The sequence below is a fragment of the Vipera ursinii genome (genome assembly GCF_947247035.1).
Source record: "Vipera ursinii genome assembly, chromosome: 1".
NCBI classification, from domain to species: domain Eukaryota; kingdom Metazoa; phylum Chordata; class Lepidosauria; order Squamata; family Viperidae; genus Vipera; species Vipera ursinii.
In genome coordinates, this window is record NC_139512.1 from 151,204,986 (window position 1) to 151,224,944 (window position 19,959).

A 19,959-nucleotide genomic window follows, 5' to 3' on the forward strand; every position below is an offset into this window, starting at 1 on the left:
TTTGTCCCAAAGTGTGGGGTGGATCTTGTTGCTGAGTTTGAGGTGAAGTGTGAGGAGGTCTCTGTTGATTCGGTCCAGGAGGAATCTTTTTGTGTGGAGTTCGTTTCTGATTAGGGCCAGTTCAGTTCTTATCAGGATGCGTTTGATGGCTGCAGAGTTGGAGTGGAATTTCAATTGGAAGGATGTGGGGATTAAATTTTGATCTCGGCAGTTGCGTAGGAATGTGAGGTCACACAGAATGGAAGCTCTTCGTACTTCGAGTTTTTCGTAGGTCCTAGTTAGCTGGTGGATTTCCTCCCCGTAGAGGTAAGATATTTGTTTTCTGAGGTTTTCGCGGGTGCCTGTATGTGGATCCTTGGTTTTTCGGGTTTTTCCCCGCGTAGAATTAAAGGTGTAGGCGCAACGTTTCGATGGAATCCCATCCATCATCATCAGGCTTCTGTTTCCTTCTTCTGGGAGAAGCATGTGGCTGTTTGTTCCTCTTTTTTAAACTGCCAGAGGGGGTGTGTTCTGTGGAGGTGTGCTCTGATTGGGTAGGGGACCAAGTGTGTTCTGATTGGGTGGGAGTGTGTTTTGAATGGTGGGGGTGTTCTGATTGGGTGGGGGTGTGTTCTGAGTGGATGGGCTGGTCTCAGCTGCCAGCTCCAGACCCTCTCACCTGTCATCGCAAACCTCTACATGGAACACTTTGAAACCCTCGCTCTAGAAAAATCCAACCACAAACCCAAACTCTGGCTCAGATACGTAGATGACACCTTCGTAATCTGGCCACACGGCAAAGAAAAACTGGATGACTTCCTCATACACCTCAATAGCCTACACCCCAAAATACAATTCACCATGGAAACAGAAGCTAACAATCAACTTCCCTTCCTTGATGTCTTAGTCTACAAGAAATCCAACGGCTCCCTAGGACACACTATCTACCATAAAAAAACACACACAAACCGCTATCTGAACGCACTCTCACACCACCACCCAGCACAGATCAACTCCGTAGCCAAGACACTCATCTCCAGAACAAAACACCTAGCTGACGAACAACACCTAAAAACCGAACTACACACTCTCACTAATGTACTAACAGCCAATGGATTCCAAAGAAATACGATTACCAACTTAATCCGAAGAGAGACACCCACAAAAACCCAAGACAGAGAACAAGAAAATGGCAAAGCCCTCCTCCCATACTTAAAAGGGACCACAGACAGAATCAGCAAGGTCCTCCAAAAACACAACATCAAAACAGCATTCTACACAGACAGAAAAATATCCACCATCCTAAGAAACCCCAAGGACATAATTGGGTTAGAAAACCAAGGAGTATACGAAATCCCATGCACCACCTGCCCCACCACATACATCGGACAGACCAACAGAAGAATAAGTGCACGCATTGAAGAGCACAAAAACTCACTCAGAAAGGGAGAACAAACTTCATCCCTGGTCCAACACTTTGAAGCCACGGGACATGAAATTGATTTTAAAAAAACCAAAGCTATTGCCAAAATTGAACATTTTAACAACAGAATAATCAGAGAAGCCATTGAGATAGAAAAACGCCCCCACAGCATGAATAAACGAGATGATACCTCTCGTCTACCAGCCATTTGGAAACCCGCCTTGATTGACAGACGAAGCCCAACCACCAAGAATGATACCAGACCCAAACTCATGATAACATCACATGACATCACCACCACACAACCATTCAAAAAGCAAATCCGAACCCACAACGATAAAGACACACAACCACAAAACAGAAACCTAACTACAGCTGCAACATCAGCCACTTTAAACCCCTCCAAACCACACAATAAGCAAACTGACACCCACTATAAAAACATGGCACCACCACAAACACGAAGCCGAACAAAAGCAGCACAACTCACCAGCTCAGGTCTGGAGCTGGCAGCTGAGACCAGCCCATCCACTCAGAACACACCCCCACCCAATCAGAACACCCCCACCATTCAAAACACACTCCCACCCAATCAGAACACACTTGGTCCCCTACCCAATCAGAGCACACCTCCACAGAACACACCCCCTCTGGCAGTTTAAAAAAGAGGAACAAACAGCCACATGCTTCTCCCAGAAGAAGGAAACAGAAGCCTGATGATGATGGATGGGATTCCATCGAAACGTTGCGCCTACACCTTTAATTCTACGCGGGGAAAAACCCGAAAAACCAAGGATCCACATACAGGCACCCGCGAAAACCTCAGAAAACAAATATCTTACCTCTACGGGGAGGAAATCCACCAGCTAACTAGGACCTACGAAAAACTCGAAGTACGAAGAGCTTCCATTCTGTGTGACCTCACATTCCTACGCAACTGCCGAGATCAAAATTTAATCCCCACATCCTTCCAATTGAAATTCCACTCCAACTCTGCAGCCATCAAACGCATCCTGATAAGAACTGAACTGGCCCTAATCAGAAACGAACTCCACACAAAAAGATTCCTCCTGGACCGAATCAACAGAGACCTCCTCACACTTCACCTCAAACTCAGCAACAAGATCCACCCCACACTTTGGGACAAATTCAAACAAATTGCTGTCTGGAGAGCTGAAACAGAGACTGCCTACAAAACAGACACACACACCAATAAACTCCGAAGACTAAAGGAACGCCAGAAACAAACCCCTCCTCTCCCACAGCAACACATGAAACAAACTGTGCACAACATCTCAGATAGGATTCTCACCAAAGCCGAAACCAACGTCCTGTCTAAAGGATTTAATTTTGCAGTCGCTCCCAAACACATTCCCACGGAAACCATTATATGCGGAGTCGAATCCAGCCTGACCAAAATCAACCCTGATGACGCCAACAAAATCAGACTCGAAGTGACCAACATCCTCTGCACCAGCAAACCACCCAAAAGCAACTTACCCAAAGAGGAACAGACAGCACTACTTAACCTAAAAAATGACACCAGCATAATCATTCTGCCAGCAGACAAAGGCAACGCCACGGTGGTAATGAACTCATCTGACTACCATACCAAATTATCCAACCTACTCCGAGACTCCACATACAAACTCCTCAAGACAGATCCCACCACCTACCTGGAAAAAACCACAAAATCAAAAATAAAAGCCACCCCCATCAGTGAAGAGATCCAGAAAACAATCATTCCCAGAGAAAAATCATCCAGATGTCCTAAGCTCTATGGTCTGCCCAAGATACACAAAGAAGGAACTCCACTCAGACCCATAGTCAGCTCCATAGGCTCACCTCTACAAAATCTAGCCAAATTTCTTGCCAAACAACTACAGCCTTACGCAAATTCCATCACCTCACACGTACAAGATTCATTCCAATTCATAGAGATCATAAGTAAACTAAACTTACAGCCCTGGGACCTACTTGTGAGCTTCGATGTCGTATCCCTCTTCACCCAAGTGCCAATCAAAGAAGCCTTGACAGCTATCCTAAATAAATACAACCCCCCAAAACACATCCTAGATCTGACCAACCACTGCCTATCTAACACATACTTCATCTACAATGGACAAAGATACAAACAAATGGAAGGAGCACCCATGGGATCACCCCTCTCACCTGTCATCGCAAACCTCTACATGGAACACTTTGAAACCCTCGCTCTAGAAAAATCCAACCACAAACCCAAACTCTGGCTCAGATACGTAGATGACACCTTCGTAATCTGGCCACACGGCAAAGAAAAACTGGATGACTTCCTCATACACCTCAATAGCCTACACCCCAAAATACAATTCACCATGGAAACAGAAGCTAACAATCAACTTCCCTTCCTTGATGTCTTAGTCTACAAGAAATCCAACGGCTCCCTAGGACACACTATCTACCATAAAAAAACACACACAAACCGCTATCTGAACGCACTCTCACACCACCACCCAGCACAGATCAACTCCGTAGCCAAGACACTCATCTCCAGAACAAAACACCTAGCTGACGAACAACACCTAAAAACCGAACTACACACTCTCACTAATGTACTAACAGCCAATGGATTCCAAAGAAATACGATTACCAACTTAATCCGAAGAGAGACACCCACAAAAACCCAAGACAGAGAACAAGAAAATGGCAAAGCCCTCCTCCCATACTTAAAAGGGACCACAGACAGAATCAGCAAGGTCCTCCAAAAACACAACATCAAAACAGCATTCTACACAGACAGAAAAATATCCACCATCCTAAGAAACCCCAAGGACATAATTGGGTTAGAAAACCAAGGAGTATACGAAATCCCATGCACCACCTGCCCCACCACATACATCGGACAGACCAACAGAAGAATAAGTGCACGCATTGAAGAGCACAAAAACTCACTCAGAAAGGGAGAACAAACTTCATCCCTGGTCCAACACTTTGAAGCCACGGGACATGAAATTGATTTTAAAAAAACCAAAACTATTGCCAAAATTGAACATTTTAACAACAGAATAATCAGAGAAGCCATTGAGATAGAAAAACGCCCCCACAGCATGAATAAACGAGATGATACCTCTCGTCTACCAGCCATTTGGAAACCCGCCTTGATTGACAGACGAAGCCCAACCACCAAGAATGATACCAGACCCAAACTCATGATAACATCACATGACATCACCACCACACAACCATTCAAAAAGCAAATCCGAACCCACAACGATAAAGACACACAACCACAAAACAGAAACCTAACTACAGCTGCAACATCAGCCACTTTAAACCCCTCCAAACCACACAATAAGCAAACTGACACCCACTATAAAAACATGGCACCACCACAAACACGAAGCCGAACAAAAGCAGCACAACTCACCAGCTCAGGTCTGGAGCTGGCAGCTGAGACCAGCCCATCCACTCAGAACACACCCCCACCCAATCAGAACACCCCCACCATTCAAAACACACTCCCACCCAATCAGAACACACTTGGTCCCCTACCCAATCAGAGCACACCTCCACAGAACACACCCCCTCTGGCAGTTTAAAAAAGAGGAACAAACAGCCACATGCTTCTCCCAGAAGAAGGAAACAGAAGCCTGATGATGATGGATGGGATTCCATCGAAACGTTGCGCCTACACCTTTAATTCTACGCGGGGAAAAACCCGAAAAACCAAGGATCCACATACAGGCACCCGCGAAAACCTCAGAAAACAAATATATATATATATATATATATATTATATGTTTATTTGTCAAGGCTTTTTGAATGGACCTTGCTAATTAACTCTTTCATTCCTGTTTTGGCCCGACTCAGGGCTTATCCACAGGACATAGTCAACTTATGACAGCACCCTTTATCTGAGATTCGAACCTGGGCTGATTATATATCAGATTATATATGTGTATATATATATATATATATATATATATATATATATATATATATATATATATATATATATATATATATATATGTTTCAAATGTTAACTATTTAAATATATATATATTTATTAACTATTTAGATATATATATATACAAATATATATATATATATATATATATATACACACAAAAATACATATACTCATGAAAACAATGTATAACTTTTATATTGGGGCTTTTAAAAATAAAAACTGAATATTCATCTAAATTGCAAGTCCATTAAAATAGGTACCAAATGCATAACATACGACAATTTTAACTTTATGCATTCACAAAAATAAAACAGAACATAAATTGACACATCATCTCTATTTTTGTCTTCTATAATGTAACTGCTTTATAAAAATGAGCACAGAAAAAATAATTCATTAGTATCAGGCAATTTGCCTACACCAAAAGAAAAAAAAATCATGCAAATCACATTGCTTATTGTTTTAAAAGCTCCAGAGATTATGAAACACTGAATTAGAAATTTAGTTTTTAGACTAATTATTTAGGTTCTGATCAAGTCTAGAAACTCTGTGTTTTTAAATAAAATACTCCAGAGAATAGCAGATTTAGCAGTTCTGGGCACTTATTAGCTGTATACATTTGTAGAAGAATCATGATTATTCAGGGAAGTAAGATCATCACCAGCATCTTCATATCACATGTAAATTGTTCCTCACAAAGAACTTTTGGGTTTTATACACATATGCTGTAATGGTTTTCTCTACAATTATCTTAGAAGCAAATCTTACAGATCTTGGATCCTCAATGATTCTTTAAGATCACTGCTAATTATCTCAAGTCTTCCAATTCTCTGTACATTTTAAATAGGCTTATTGATTTAGTCAATTGTTTGAGTTACCACGCACTCTGCCCCTCCACTGTCTTTGCACTACTGAGGCTAAGAAACCACAATTGAAGCCCAAACAATTCTATAAAATAAAAAAATAAAATATAACCCTTACATTAAAAAAATAAAGATTAAAAAAGCTTTCCATGTTCCATTGCTGCCCCATATTATCCTATAATTCCAAATTAATTTCACGTACCTGAAACCCAGTATGGAGAAAAGGTTTTATAATTAAAATCTCCATCTAAATACTCATCCAGTGTAAGTGGTCTGGGATTATTTCGTTTGCGTTCATCTTCAGAAACGAGACAAAGATGACAGATTAACAACAATTCACACAACATAGAGAAATTGCACCTAGAATGTTATATATATATTGCTTTTTGAATTGGTAGCAATTTCAGGTTCATGGAGGTTATAGTTAAAAAGAAATCAAGTAGGAAAAGTGTGTAAGATCGAAATGATGCAAGATGTGCGATTCTCAGCTCATTTGAAAAATAAGCTTAGTTGTTTGAGGGACACTTATCTTTGATTGGTTTTGCCCAGTAAGATTGGGCAGAATGTGTATGCTCCAGGTTGCCTCAATTAAATAATGTCTTTTACAGAACCTAGGAAGCATAAATCCTCTGCTATTATACCTTCCCTATGGAATAGCATTCTGCTAGAAGTCCGCTTGGATTTAGCTTCAAAAATCCCTGAAAGGTTGGCTGGCCACCCAGGCCTTGGGGCAGAGTGGTGCTGAGTCTTTTCTTGGTACAGTATATATAATTTTCCGTTCTGAATGTCCATGATCTATTTTTAAAATTATATTGTTTTCTCATTTTTAAAGGGTAAGCCACTCAGAGATGTTTGGAGTCCGGCAGACTTTAAATTATTTCTGGAATGCTATTTCTGTAAGTTGAATAATGTTGAATACTTAATGTTAAAAACATACATTTCCAACATTTTGGTAAAGATGATTTTTAGCATGTGAATGGCAATCACTCAAGGCTAATAGCATGAAACGTTTACAATGTGCATGCCACTAGCAACATGAATCTTTGGCTTGTGCATTTCAAATAGTGGAGAAATGCATGTATTATGGACCTCAAACAAAGATACTGTGAGATTCACATATGTGTTAACATCAGCAGTCAATAGATTCCAGGTGTTCAAAATATTATGGGAAAATCGTGACATTATTTTGGCATGGATGAGTATTAGAAAGCCAAAATGGAATTCCATTTTTGTTTTTCTTTGTGGAATACTTTTACTATACTGTAAATATATATAAGAAGAATGAGGAAAGTCACTAATGAACAGTACAGTTGAATAGCCAGAAATCCATCACTTGCAATTCTTGTAGTTTTGCCATGATTGTCCTTGGTTTACTCAATCAAAATTGCACTGTATATATTGTTGTATTTAACTAATACAATCATGGCCTAAAGCTATGCTTTGGGGTTCCTCATCTTCACTTTTTTGCAAAAACCACGAGTCATTCTTGTGAGGGTTGAGGTATGGGAGTGAAGGATAAACATTGGACAGCAACCCTCTAACCTAAAGTTTCAGAAAGATGCTTGTTTAACTTGAAATTAACCAGGCTAAATACACAAAGCAGTAATTCACCAAGAACACCAAGAAACGGTCTATTAAGAAATAGATTCTAGGGAAAGAATTCTGAAATTGTTACAATTTCCTGCAATAAATCATGTAATCTGTTGCATCAGCCATTTCACTAGGAGCTCAGGAAGGAAAACAGGCACAAATTAAACTCACATTCTCTTTCGATAGTCATGTGAATCAGTCTTTCTATTATAATCACAGGGTCACTTGCTAATACATGTTATTATCCTCAAGCTCTGAATAATTTATTGACCTGCATAAATTACTGTTACATGTTTATTTGGGGAAACTTCTGTTCTTTGCCTCTCATGCGACTGATGATTCAGAAAGCTTAGGGAATTTCATCATGTTTATAAAAAAAAACCAGTGGTTCGGAAGACAAAGCATAAAGGGACTGTGTACAATTTGATGCAATGGTACCACACATGGATGGTGCAACTGCACGTGTAAACACAGGCACATCCATCATGCTATTTCTTTTCATTAGGCAGAGCTTGGAGAAGGAGTAAGAAATAGCCACCCCAAGAAATTAAAGGCATGGTATAAGGAAAAAGAACACAAAATATAATCTAAACTAAAGGTAAAGGTAAAGGTTCCCCCGCACATGTGTGCTAGTCGTTTCCGACTCTAGGGGCCGGTGCTCATCTCCGTTTCAAAGCCGAAGAGCCAGCGCTTGTCCGAGGACGTCTCCATGGTCATGTGGCCAGCATGACTAGACGCCAAAGGCGCACGGAACACTGTTACCTTCCCACCGTAGTGGTCCCTATTTGTGCTTTTGAACTGCTAGGTTGGCAGAAGCTGGGACGAGTAACAGGCGCTCACTCTGCTACGCGGCACTCGGGATTCGACCCACCAAACTGCCGACCTTCTGATCGACAAGCTCAGCATCCTAACCCACTGAGCCACCGCGTCCCTTATAATCTAAACTAGTTTACACCAAATACATTTCATAATTTGTACTTCTCCAATCTTTTCTATCCTTGCAAACACTCATTGATTTCCCTCACCTCCATACAGGGTTTCACACATTGCCTTTAAACTTCTCACCTCTATTTTTTTAAGACCTCATCATCTCTCACATTATATTATATGTCATATAATATATGTGGGTACTATGCATATTTATTTATTTATTTATTTATTTATTTATTTATTTATTTTTGTCCTATTTGTGTGTGTATATAGATGGTGGTGTCCCTTTAAGAGCTGAATGCAATGAAATTTCATTTTGATGTATGCCGATTAGTGTACTTTCAAAGTGACAATACAATTATTATTCTATTCTATTATTCTGTTCAACCATGACTTCCCGTTTTCCTCTTCTTCTCAATCCGTTCATTCTTCCTTCACATACTTGTTTTATAATTTGATCAAATACGAACAATTTTGTTGTATAATTTAAAACAAATTTGTTTCAATATAAAACAAATTTGAACAATCGTCAAATTGTAAAACAAATGTACTCAAACAAAAAACAAATGTGACAATCAATCAAATATGACCAATCACCTCAAATGTTCTTAAACAAAAACAAATATGACCAAGCACCTCAACTTATCTCTTTTCTTCTAATCACTCCTGAATTTATTCATATTCATCCATGCATCACCAATTGATGATTGACACTGCTTTTTCTTATTTTACCCACACGCTTCTTCAATTTCCCATTTCCATGGCTTTTAACTTACTTTTATGTTTCTCCTAGCAAACCTGACTAACACTTCTATATAAAAAAGGTGGTAGAAGCACATTATTATGTATAGCTAATTTTGTTTCTTTTGAAAAGGATTCAGTTCTTATTCATCTCCCCATCTTTAATAAAAAAATTCACCCAACATTTTCTGGCATGCTGTAATATTATTCTTTTCACTAAGTTCCAAAGCAGCTTTCAACATCCTTCTTTTCTATATCCACTTCCCATTTGCTCTATTGGAAAATTTATCTTCCCTTATACTTTTTTCATACAGAACTCATACTTTCTATTCCAGTGTAGTTTTACTTCAATTCTCTTCTCCCATGTCAATTTCCCAAAAAAATCCACTCCAAAAATGTCTACATTCTTTACCAGTCACCATTCTGGTATCTTTATTTGAATTTCTCAAATTTTCATAATAAACAACCAAATCAACAATCCTTTAGAGTTACAGTCATTTCTTTGAATTAACTGATTCTTGTATCAGTATTCAAAACAAACTTTTTTCTGAACAAATACTCACCAAAGAGTCATCATTCTCATTCATTCTTGGGTCCCTAAATGATTCAATAACTTTTCTGTTCTCTCTATTGTTACTCCCATTGTTATTTTATATCACCTAGCAATGTGGCATCTATGGACTATGTTGATTCTGAACATTGCACAATTTCTCCCAGAATTCATCTTTGATTCTTTCATTCCTGGAGCAGAACATGGAATTACTGCCAACCTATAGATTTATCCTTTCATATCCACTCTCAACAACCTTGAGGTACACCAATTCATATATTCTGACATATACCTGAACTTTTTCTTTCATAATGAAACCTGTACCTTCACTTCCTCACATGCACTCATCAACTTCACTCCAAAGGACCAAAGATCCTAGTTTAGCTCTGCACAATCTTCCTTTTACCTTTAGTTTTGCAGATACGTAACAAATCTATGTTTTTTTTGCTGTGGTGGCACAGTGGTTAGAATGCAGTATTGCAGGCTAACTCACTGCTCACTGCCAGGAGTTTGATCCTGACTAGCTCAAGGTTAACCAAGCCTTCCATCCTTCCAAGGTCGGTAAAATCAGGACCCAAACTGTTGGGAACAATATGCTGACTCTGTAAACTGCTTAGAGAGGGCTGTAAAGCACTGTGAAGTGATATATAAGTCTAAGTGCTATTGCTATGTTTTCCATTTTGTTTGTTAATTCATTTTATTTAGTGCACTTCCATTCCGAAACAATCTTCCATATGCCATGCTCAGCACCAATTGAGTCCATCAGCTCTATCCTCCAGGTGCCTATCATGACTTTGTCATTCAAGGTTTTCACATAATATTTTAGCAGTCCAACATAGCTTTCCTAGCTTAATGGCAAGGACAATGCTAGTCAGTTTGGACACATTGGTGCACAATTTGGCCACAAGAATAACCAAAGCCCTGACTTATCCTAAGCATGCTCAAGCTGTTTTATACTTTTTCTCGATCAAAAGACTATACTATAAGCCAATATACTGTTGCCTGCATCTTCCCTACCATATAAGAAGGATATGCAGAGTATTGGCACATCTTAGGAGAAACGTGGAAAACAAATTACCAGCACTCTTGGGTTAGTAAACACCATCACCTCTTGAAGGAGTTCCATTCTAGCCTATCCTTGAACACTCAACATGAATACTAAGCCTTAAGGGCAGGAACCCACCTCAACCAGAGGTTCTTTAACTCTACCCAAGATGCAATGAAGAAAGAAGAATTTGTAGCTATCCATGCAAGGAAAGCATAGGTCACCTCATGGCTGTGCACTGACACTTCCTCTAGACCAGTTGCAAAGTGGAATGAACAGTGATTCCTCCCCTCCCAGTTTTGTGAACTCTTTTCTCCTGCTCTGATTTCTTCCTAAAAAAGTACAATTCAAATGTAAAAGGTATTGATCTTGGGCAAATTCCACTTGAATTTGCACTGTTATATGCTGCTGCAAATCTAAGAAGTGGAGTGCCAAAGCTCATTAGATCCTTGATTAATATTCTGCCTTTATATCATGAAGCAACTGCAGCTACCAACAACTATTAGAAATCAGGGGTATTCCTGGATGAATAAGATTTTTTTTTTTAAAAAAAAAAGCCAAGATGGCAATCATGATTACACAATTAAAAACTCTGCCCCCTTTTTTAACATGCACTGCATGTGTGATGTCTGTAAAAAGGACAGGCTTCTATTGTGTGGTTTTGGCCACCATCTTGACTTTGTGACACACACCCCCTCTGGGGCACTTGTTACTGGTGCTTGTTTTATTATTTTTACTTTGAAAGAATATTATTCTCTTTTTGAATTAAATTAGGGCTTCTTCCCAAATATAAACATAAGGTTAACTGAAGAGAAGAAGGTATCCATAACTCCACTTAATATAGATCTAAACGTCTCCTACAGCCTTTCTACTGTCTACAATCACTTTTAACTATTAGCTCCTTCACACCTTTCTGGTTTAATGACTGTTGCCCTTTGCAATACAAAAGCATTTTAAATTTAACAGGTGTGTGAGCATATCTTATGTTTTTGTAAATGATAAGGCTTGGATTCTTCCTCCTCAAATAAATAACCATTAGTTACTATAGAATAAACATGTCACTTCCATTGTGGACACAGCTCCTCACCAGCACTAATGCAGAAGAAAACTGTCAAGACAAATAAACACAAAGGGGAATTTAGATACCCAAATATCACTATCATATCAAAACAGATGTGCTGCTGCACCTCATAAGAACCGGGAAGAATATATTTGGAAAACGACAGGCTCAACTTATCAGAAGGGCTTTAAACTAAAATGGGGGGTGGGGGTGACCAATCTTTAGGACCTAATTCCAAGCAAAAAGCCCTAGACAACCAATGAAACTAGGAGGTAGGGAGTGAAGGGAAGGGAAGGAAGAAAAATTCAGATGCAAAGTAGGAGATGTAGGAAGATCAGCCATAAAGTACTCAGATGCCCGTACACTAATGCTCAAAATTTAGGGAACAAACAGGGTGAACTTGAAATACTACTACGCAAGGGCAGGTGTGATATAGTTGCCATTCCTGAAACTTGGTGGGACGAAACCCATGACTAGAATGTACTGATAGAATGATACAAACCATTCAAAAGAAACAGACCTAACCCAACCTTGAGCCGGTGAGAATCCAGCTGCCAAACTGCTGGCAGCCAAAGTAGCCTGCAGTACTGCATTCTAACCACTGCAACACCACAAGTCGTAAAACCACTGATGAGATTCAGTTATTTTTGGTTCCAGCCACTACAGGAATTGAAATATTGGTATTTTAGAACTGTCTGCAATTAACAAAAAGAGACTGCATGGACAATGGTTAACACTCAAATACTTCCTAGCTCACTTTCAGCAATGAAATAGGAAGTGAGCTGGCAGATAGGCTTTGCATGCTATCTTCTTTGCATGCCAGATTCCCGAATCATCTCTTAAGAGTTTCACCCATGGAGCCTCTTGGCAATGAGAAAAGATGAATCAGAGGCTGCTAGAACTGTTCAAAGTAGCACTTAATGCTTTTTCCCAGACAACATTAATTTGGGTCAAACAGACACCAGCATAACTGAGGAGGTTTAAGGTCTGTATGTTATATATAAATATAGAACTGCTAGAAGAGGTCCCCCCCCTGCAAAATATACTGCTTATACCAATATAGCACATTTTAAATAATAGCCTAATGAAAAATGCAGCTGTATATGGGTGGGTATGCACATGTATACTTCCTTAGTAAGTTGTTTTAATTTCCATTTTTAAAGGCTGTCTCAAGTCTTCATGGGAGAAATGAAAACTTTTTTTAAAAAAGAAGAATGATCTCAGGTACACAATGATTTGACTCAAATCTGCTTGAGGAAGGCAACCTGAGGTGTATGTGAAGTAAAATGTTGGGTAAGAAAGATGAGCCATATTAAAACTCTAGTACTTGCACATTACAGGGAGTTCTCGACTTGCAATCATTAGTTTAGTGACCGTTTGAAGTTACAACAGCACTGAAAAAGTGACTTACGTCCATTTTTCATTTACAACCATTGCAGCATCCCCCATGGTTGAGCGGTCAAAATTCAGACGCTTGGCAACTGGCATGTATTTGTGATGGTTTTAGTGTCTCAGGGTCACATGATCACCCTTTGCACCTTCTGATCATCTTCTGACAAGCCAAGTGAATGGGACAGCCATGTTCATTTGACAGCCATGTTACTAACTTAACAGCTGCAGCGATTCACTTAATGTAACTTAAACCTTAACAACTGTGGAAGGTCATAAAATAGGGCAAAATTCACTTAGCAACCGTTCTGCTTAGCAACAGAAAGTTGGGGCTCAGTTACAGTTGTAAATCAAGGACTAGCTGTATAACAGATCTTGCTGTGCCCAACAGAAAACAGTGTATGAAACGAGGTTGTTTAATATAGAGTTTGCAACTTGACTGAAAAACCTTGGCCTCCATGCACTGCAAAGTCAATGCAGGCAACAATATCATTTGAAAAGATTCTCACACATTGATACCTCCAAACATTGCTTTTTTACTTGGATTAGAACACATCTGTCCAGTATTTCTAAATGTTATCAGTCATATTTGTAATTTTGAAGAGTTACAAACCTCTGCACAAATATCACTAAATACAGTAGATTAAAAGGGGGGGATGAGGCTGTGTGTGCACAAATGCTGTCCAAATTAGGGTGTTGGTAAGATTATCATGCACATGTCCTAAATTCCATTTTTTTTAAAAAAAATCCTCTGCAAATACGTCCAATGATGCAAAATGAAGGAAATATTTCTTTCCCCACCCCTCCCCTCCAAAGTTAACATACCTTTTGCAGGAATTAACACAATGCACAGAATTAATAAAGCGAGCAAAAGACAGGAGAGCACTCCGACTAAGATTTTCATCTGAATCTGCAGGGGGAAAAAAACAAGTCCAAATTTTCACATCATTCTTTCCTTCCTTCCTCCCAAGTTACAGCATTTCTGCAACAATTTTAGTTCAGTCCTGCCAACGACACAAATCTTGAAGTTTGCTTTCAACTTTTATCCATTTCTTTCTTTCTTTGCTTGAGTGTGCTAATGCATCAAGCATTTCTCCACAGTGGAGCACCAGACACAATTTAAATTTAAATTTCCTTTTGTTTTACAGACCTTCATGCTTCTTGCTGTCTTAAAAAGTCCTAGTGCTTCTTGCTGTTCTGAATGTTGGTCACTAACTTTTCCAAAGCAGTTTGAAAAGCAGCTGCAGCTGCAGGCCAAATATGAGACTCAAGTTTTTTTTTAAAAAAAAGTGTTCTAATAAGCTATGCCAAATTTCAAAGGTTTTCCATACAATTGGAAACAGATTTTTAAGGGCGTTCTAAACCCGGCAATGAACTGTGGGTGGCTTGCAAAAGGTTTGTGTCATAACTCAAATCTGCTTACACAAAGATTTACTGAATTTTATGACTCAGCAACACATTTAGCATGTTCTATTTACAGCATGTTTTGGAAATATGGAAGATAAGATTTAAATTAAGATACATTCATAGTACAATGACAAAGAAAATCCCTTTTATCTGTTGACTGACATATAAAAGTACAGTGGAATATGTCTAACTTGGTATTTATAATTTGGGAAGAGAGTCACTGGCTTCTCCAGAAAAAAGGATCAGGTAGCTGATAAGAAAAACTTTTGTTACTGTCCATGGGGTTTTCATAGCAAAGACATGGCATCCAGCCCTCTCAATTCCTGGCAAATAGATGGGGAAGAAATGGAGGTAGTGACAGATTTTATTTTCCTGGGCTCCAAAATCATCGCAGACGGGGACCTCAGCCAAGAAATTAAAAGATGCTTGCTCCTGGGAAGGAAAGCCATGGCAAACCTAGACAGCACACTAAAAAGCAGAGACATCACCCTGCCAACAAAAGTGCGTATAGTCAAGGCTATGGTCTTCCCAGTTGCAATGTATGGCTGTGAAATTTGGACCATAAGAAAGGCTGAGCGCCAAAGAATTGAGGCCTTTGAACTCTGATGCTGGAGAAGACTCCTGCAAGTCCCTTGGACTGCAAGGCATTCAAACCGGTCAGTCCTAAAGGAGATCAATCCTGACTGCTTTTTAGAAGGCCAGATCCTGAAGTTGAAACTCAAATACTTTGGCCACCTAATGAGAAGGAAGGACTCACTGGAGAAGAGCCTAATGCTGGGAAAGGTTGAGGGCAAGAGAAGAACGGGACGACAGAGAATGAAGTGGCTGGATGGAGTCACTGAAGCAGTAGGTGTGAACTTAAATGGACCCCAGAAGATGGTAGAGGACAGGAAGGCCTGGAGGAATGTTGTCCATAGGGTTGCGATGGGTCGGACATGATTTCGCAACTAACAACAATAACCACAATAAGAAAAACTTTTATTTATTTATTTATTTTGCTGTGATTCCAGGAACCATATTAAAGAACAAAAACTTTACCAATGTATTCCAAAATATTATGATTCCACTTTTAAGCTCACCACTGTATAATGGAGAAAGCACACAGAAGTGTGTGACTGAAGGCATGCATTTAATTAAAGAAATCTTACTCGAAGGTAAGATCTATTGATCATAATGAGATACCCTTCTAAGGAAACATGCTGAATGAGTACATAAATAAGAAAAAAATCCCATTTAATATATTAAGGATGAAGGGCATGAGAGAAAATTCAAGTTAAATCCTAGGATATAAAGGACTACAGTACTGTAGTGCAAAAGAAAGTAATTTCTCTTTTTGCACAGACCCTAAATATAATATTCAGTTTTGTTGATGTCAAATTTCATTTAGTCTGCAATCGATTTGCATATTTCTGGGAACAAATCCAGAGGAACTCAATGATAACTACTTTTAAACAAGGATGTTTAAGATTACACTGTTGGTTCCTGTTAGAATCAGCCTTAATGGCAATCTTTCAATTTCTTAAATCTGGGACTGATGACACCATTGAAAGTGAGTAAAATGGATACACCCAGCATACAGAGTAAATTTGAGCCACCTCCTCTTTCACAGGATTTATTCTTTTCCAATCACATTTTCAACTAAGAGTCTTGTCCAATCTGGTGCATATCAGATACATTGGCACTAAAACTCCAAGAATTTCCAGCCAGGTTATCAGCTGGGAACTATCAGTGCACTGATTTATGTGAAGCTAGGCCCCAAACTCATTAGGGGCTATTTTCTTACATAATCCTAAGGCGCCAAAATATAGTCCACACAGATATTATATATTATGCACCCAGGGAAATACAAATATGTAGAGTATGATTTCTAAAATGTATGCCAACAAGTATTGCAAATTAGTTGGGGTACAAAGAAAGGAGAAATCAAAAATTTAAAATAATAATAATAATAATAATAATAATAATAATAATAATAATAATAATAATAGTAATAATAGTAATAATAATAATAAAGTTGGAAGGGACCTTGGAGGTCATCTAGTCCAATCCCCTGCTCAGGCAGGAAACCCTATACCATTTCAGGCAAATGGCTGTCCAGTCTCTTCTTAAAAACTTCCAGTGTTGGAACATTCACAGCTTCTGGAGGCAGGTTGTTCCACTGGTTAATTGTTCTAACTGTCAGGAAGTTTCTCCTTAGTTCTAGGTTGCTTCTCTCCTTGACTAGTTTCCATCCATTGCTTCTTGTCCTGCCTTTAGGCGCTTTGGAGAACAGCTTGACTCCCTCTTCTTTGTGGCAGCCCCTGAGATATTGGAAGACTGCTATCATGTAACCCCTCATCCTTCTCTTCATTAAACTGGATATACCCATTTGCAGCAACCGTTCCTCATATGTCCAGTCCCCCAATCATCTTTGTTGCTCTTCTCTGTACTCTTTCTAGAGTCTCAACATCTTTTTTACATTGTGGTGACCAAAACTGGATGCAGTATTCCAAGTGTGGCCTTACCAAGGCATTGTAAAGTGGTATTAGTACTTCACGTGATCTTGATTCTATCCCTCCATGCAGCCTAGCACTGTGTTGGCTTTTTCGCAGCTGCAGCACACTGCTAGCTCCTATTTAAATGATTTTCCAGTAGGACTCCAAGATCCCTCTCAAGGTTACTACTGTTGAACAAGGTACCACCTATACTATACCTGTGCATTTCATTTTTCCTGCCTAAATGTAGAGCCTTACTTTTTTCACCAATGAATTTCATTTTGTTAGATAGTGCCCAGTGTTCGGGTCTGTCCAGATCCTCCTATATTTTAAGCCTATCTTCTGGAGTATTGGCTATTCCTGCCAGCTTGGTGTCGTCTGCAAATTTGATGAGTTTCCCATCTATCCCCTCATCCAAATCGTTGATGAAGATGTTGAAGAGCACTGGGCCCAGAAGTAAGCCCTGGGGCACCCCACTACTCACTTTCCTGCATGTAGATGCAGTTCCATTGAGGACCACATGCTGAGTATGGCCAGTCAGCCAATGATGAATCCATCTGGTGGTGATGCTGTCTAACCCACAAATTTCTATCTTATCAAGTACTGTAGTAGGTTGCGGTCTACTTTATCAAATGCTTTACTGAAGTCCAAGTAAATTATATCCACAGCATTCCTCTGGTCCACTAATTTTGTCACTTGGTCAAAGAATGCAATAAGATTTGTCTGGCATGATCTATATCAGACATGTCAAACACAAGGCCCGGGGGCCAGATCCGGCCCGCGAAGTGGTTTCATGTGGCCCGCGAAGCCATCCTGGAAACAGTGAGGGAATGGCCCCCACTGCCTTGGCCCTGGCCCAGAGACCCTCCTCCTGCCAGAGACCCTCAGATCTGTCCCACTCCTGCCCAGGCCCCCATAGGCACCCTTGATGCAAACGATGTAGAGCTGGCCATGCCCACCCAGTAGGCCATATGCACCCTAGCCACACCCACCCAGTAGGCCACGCCCACCCTGGCCATATCCACCCGGCCCCCTGAGGGCAACCGCAATGCTGATGCGGCCCTCAATGAAATTGAGTTTGACACCCCTGATCTATATCTATATTATGTTTAGGGTTTTTCTTTTCTTTTTGGCATTTATAATAATACAGTGGAGAGTTTGGCATTAAGCTTAAGAATTTATGTTTCTTTTTTCATAAAAATAGTCTACTTTGGTATTATTTACTAATATTTTATTGAGTGATAATAGTTTATCTCTGCAATTATCTGTTCATTCACAGATATTTCCATTAAAAACACACTTCTGTTTTGAAGAAAATAAAAGGATTATAGAAAGACTAAAAAGCAATAAAGTAAACCATAAAGAGTATTGTTCCTGTGCTTTTTAAAAGAGGGAAATAAATATAGTGCATATCTTTAAAATAAACAGAGTAGTGTCTTTTTTTTAAAAAAGGGGATTGAAAATACTGTATATCTTTATCTCTATTTCTGTATGCTATATTATTACTAAATAAAGTTTTAACTGATTGAAAAAAAGATAGTCCATCCTGGTAAGCTGCACACAAACTATGTTATGGTCCAGCATGTAACAGACAACCGGTGGTGCTCCAGAGGTTGTTGGACTACAATTCCCAACATCCCTTGCCACTGGCCATGCAGCCTAGCAATGATAGAATTGGACTTCAGCAACCTCTGGAGGGAGACATGTTACTTATCCCTTGTTTAAAATGAGGCATGCTTGATTATCAGCATATGGCAGATGTCGCGGTCAATTCATTGAACAAAGTGAGGCGCAATAACTCAGGCAATTTTTCTTCCACACAGTCCCTGTCACTAGTATAGTTGGGGTCAAGGGTGTCATTCCCAAGGCTTCCATTAGTGGTCATTCAGAGAATAGCAAGCAATGAGGCAGTACACTATTACAGAAATGCAGCTACAATGTTGCACAATCTTTTCTTATTTTAAAATATTTTGCACTTAGGAGGGGTAAGCATGATTAACAGATACATCCCATAATATTGGTAGCATAGTCTAAACTCACCTAGCTGCATCCCTGTGGTTGGGAAACTGGAGTTAAAGGGCTTTCATAAGGGATTCAGTCTGAGAATATAGAATCTGGAGCAATCTTTTTTTAGTGGTTCCTGAGACTTGAACAACTGCATGGATTTGCAATAGGGTATAGTTCATTTTCTCCCCAAGGTATTTGGACAAGGAAAGTTTACCTTAACTCAGGGGTCCCCAACCCACGGTCTGTGGACTGGCACCGGGCCGCAGCACGCCAGAAACCAGTCTGCGCAAACAAGCAAAGTCCCATCCGTGGGATGCAGGCAGTACATGAAACCATGCCCCCTCCGGTCCACAAAAAAACCTCTCTCCATGGTCCCTGATGCTCAAAAGGTTGGGGACCTCTGCCTTAACTGTTGATATTATACATTACCGAAAAAACATTGCAGGTGCATATGCACAGAGTTCACTGTGTACATGGATTGAAATAAACAAATAATCTTGCATTGAAATGCTCCACCTACCATTTTGCTGATTTTGACCTCCCTGAACCTG

General features: G+C 39.6%; 1 protein-coding gene and 1 long non-coding RNA gene across 2 annotated transcripts in view; one reads left to right on the top strand and one right to left on the bottom strand.

Moving 5' to 3' along the window:
* LOC310631814 (prolyl endopeptidase FAP-like) overlaps positions 1–14,451 on the bottom strand; it is a 59,501-nt gene extending 45,050 nt beyond the window's left edge. Inside the window, exons 1-2 of the mRNA XM_083348525.1 lie at positions 14,346–14,451; positions 6,418–6,513 (exon numbers count right to left, since the gene is read on the bottom strand). Of these exons, the coding sequence (XP_083204651.1) occupies positions 6,418–6,513; positions 14,346–14,424 (175 nt within the window). The 5' untranslated portion in view covers positions 14,425–14,451. The remainder of the gene's footprint in view (positions 1–6,417; positions 6,514–14,345) is intronic.
* Positions 1–19,959, top strand: part of LOC310631816 — a 263,229-nt gene that overhangs the window by 172,321 nt on the left and 70,949 nt on the right. The window lies entirely within an intron of this gene.